The following is a 3,191-nucleotide window of genomic DNA, read 5'->3' as shown; positions in this document are numbered from 1 at the left end:
AGGAGGATTTTTCGTGGGGTGGGGTTTTTTTCTTCCCCACAGAACAGTCTCTCCCCTCTATCCTTGAAGGATTTGCAATTGGAATTACTCTCTGACAGTATTTTTCAAATCCTTTGACATATCAGCTGAAGAAGAGTTAAGGGAGTTGAGAGGGCAAGAGGCTGACATTTTGAACTCCGATGTATTTGAGTTATTTAAAATCCATAATTGGTGGTCTATGGCCTCGGTTTGCATTAGGATTAATTTGTATTTTGTCTGTGCTGTTTTAACAGGTGATGCGGATGACATTGTCAACACTGAACTGGCGACGGCGGGAAATGGTGAGGTGGTTGGTAACATGTGCAACAGAAGTAGGTATGTTCTGAGATCCTTCTCTTGTCAGCTACTCTTAGAGGGCTTGACCTTCATAGAATCATAGAATTTAAGGGTTGGAATGGACCTTACAGATCATCTAGTCCCAACCCCCTGCCCTGGGCAGGGACACCTCCTCACTAGATCAGGTTGCTCAAGGCCTCATCCAACCTGGCCTTGAACATCACCAGGGTTGGGGCAGCCACCACGTCCCTGGGCAACCTGTGCCCAGTGTCTCACAACCCTTACAGTAAAAAACTTTAATATCTAACCTAAACTTCCCCTCCTTCAGTTTGAACCCATTACCCCTTGTCCTATCATTGCAGTTCCTAATAAAAAACCCCTCTCCTTGTCAACACCCAGGTTCTGAAAATGCCTCCCACTTTCTCTTCATCTGTAAAATTCTTTTGGTGAGAGCACATTATGGCAATGATTAGTGGGTGTGTTTAGGCACAGAGCAACTGAGACAATAGCTGAGAACTGCAGTGTGACTTCTTTCCCCCATAAGGTGGGAGTGTGCATAACCTATGGGAAATACCCATATACAAATACTCAATACCCAAGTACTCAGTTTAGCAGTGGGAGAACAGTGCTCGCAGCAGCACATTCTGATCATTTCTGGGCTTTGCCATAGATTTCATGTGTCTTCGTGATGCATCCCTTAGCTTCTGTGTAATGGTCTACTGTCTGCAAGATGAGGATACCAAATTTGAAAATGAAGATGAGTGCATTAAAAGCTGTGTAGCTGTTAAAAAAAAAATCTAGAATCAGCAACTGTGGCAATAGGAACAATATAACTACTTATGATAAGGGAGCAATTTTAATTGTCAGCAAAGGTGTTTCTGGAAAACATTTTTCTGTAGTATTTATTCCTTTTTCATGTATCTGAGTTGAATTGTATCACACAGATGCTTCTTGAGTTTCAGAACTTTAGGGGATTGCTGCTGCTTATTCTCTGGATTAATTTATCCTTTGCTTTATGCTTAACTGGGAAATTACTGTTGTCAGTAGTGTAGAGACATGCAGCTTGACTTTGTGTGCCCTCCACCAGAAAGTGGTTTGTGTCTGCGAATTTTCATGCAATGCTCTTGTTTTATTGCTTTTATATCTTTGCTAAGACAATTTTTGCTGAGACTGTATTACAGATAGTAGTGCCTGAGTATTATTTTGTGCAGTTGAATATCAGCAAATAAAATACTGGGTTTAATACTGCTTTAAATTAGTTTGCATATTCTAATAGAAGTATCCCATAAAAGAACCTATAATGTCATGGAAAATACTCCTGAGACTTAATCAAGTTGGTAAAGCTAGGAATCTGTTGATTTAAATGAAGATGTGGTGGTGTCTGGCTATGCTGAATTGCTGCAGATGAGTGAAGGGTTGTATGGGAAGCAATAGAGTCCTACAGAGAAAATGAAGACCTGTGTGTTTGGTTTAGGTAGGCTCATAGATTTGTGTAAACTGCCTCTAATAATAAGGCACTCTAGTTGGCTAAAAGGTTCTATTTATGGAGCCCATCAGTCAACTATTTTCTCCTCCTGTCAAATACACTCAGGGAATAGAGTGATACTAAGAAAACTACCAATTTCAGATAATATGCAGTTGTTCATATCTCTCAGAGTGTTCCCCAAATAAGGATCTTGATGTTCAGATGCTTGTGAATTTGATTGTTTTAAGGTGAGCTTAGTTATTATTGTTAAGGTGTGCCATGGTGGTGTATTAAGAAAGCCATTTTGCATACTTTCGTATTCTTGTAAGGCTGTGCTGTGCCTTGAGATGGAGAGTGAGAAAAGTTGCTATTGCCCTGGTGTGCAGCATGAAGGCTGCGCTTCAGTGACATGATGAGACCAAATGAGACAAAACATTTTATTCAGATTATCTTAAATAACAAGTGAAGCAGTTCAGCTGTCACACCAAGAGATTAAAGCTTATCTTGGAGGCTATTTTTGTAATTCTCTGCATTTTGCTGTCTGCTAGGGTTTGCACAGTAGCCTTTGTTTCAATGTCCTTGGCCAGCCATGCTGTGTGGTTTATCCCTTCTTGCTGGGATGTCCTGGTAACCTCTTAGGCTTTGTAGCAAGTGGAATCTCTTGCATCTGCTGAGTTTTATCAGTTGTGGCTAATCTTTCTTTCTCTCCCCAGGTGTTTATGCACTGGACAGTATAATGCAAAACTGGTTTACACTTTTCACTCCAACAGAAGCCACTAGTATTGTTGCTACAACAGTGATGTCCAACAGCACCATCGTCCGTCTGCATCTGGACTGCCATCAGCAGGAGAAGCTGGCCGGCAGTGCGAGGACGCTTGCTCTACAGTGTGCCATGAAGGATCCTCAAAACTGTGCCCTCTCTGCACTGACCCTATGTGAAAAGGATCACATAGCTTTTGAGACCGCTTACCAAATCGTTCTCGATGCTGCTACAACCGGCATGAGCTACTCACAGCTTTTTACTATAGCACGATACATGGAGCACCGGGGTTACCCCATGCGGGCCTACAAGCTGGCCACTTTGGCCATGACACATCTCAACCTGAGTTACAATCAGGACACACACCCTGCCATTAATGACGTTCTGTGGGCATGTGCGCTCAGCCACTCCCTTGGGAAAAATGAGCTAGCAGCTATAATACCTCTGGTGGTCAAAAGTGTCAAGTGTGCAACAGTACTGTCAGACATTCTGCGTCGGTGTACTTTGACCACTCCTGGCATGGTGGGACTTCATGGAAGGAGGAACTCTGGTAAGCTCATGTCACTGGACAAAGCCCCTTTGCGGCAACTCTTGGATGCCACGATCGGAGCCTACATCAATACGACTCATTCACGTCTCACTCACATCAGC

At 42.8% G+C, this 3,191-nt stretch overlaps 1 protein-coding gene across 1 annotated transcript; it reads left to right on the top strand.

The window, feature by feature from the left end:
• Positions 1–275: 275 nt before the first annotated feature.
• On the top strand, positions 276–3,188 carry LOC103803146 (zinc finger SWIM domain-containing protein 6-like; the record flags this gene model as incomplete). The annotated part of the gene is made up of 2 exons (XM_009075682.1): positions 276–354; positions 2,494–3,188. Coding segments are annotated over exons 1-2 (774 nt in total), but the record flags the coding sequence as incomplete, so codon positions are not given.
• Positions 3,189–3,191: the final 3 nt, after the last annotated feature.

This window comes from Acanthisitta chloris, unplaced genomic scaffold, assembly GCF_000695815.1.
Source record: "Acanthisitta chloris isolate BGI_N310 unplaced genomic scaffold, ASM69581v1 scaffold7165, whole genome shotgun sequence".
NCBI classification, from domain to species: domain Eukaryota; kingdom Metazoa; phylum Chordata; class Aves; order Passeriformes; family Acanthisittidae; genus Acanthisitta; species Acanthisitta chloris.
Note: the sequence above shows the minus strand (reverse complement) of the source record. Positions and strands in the feature narration are given on the sequence as shown.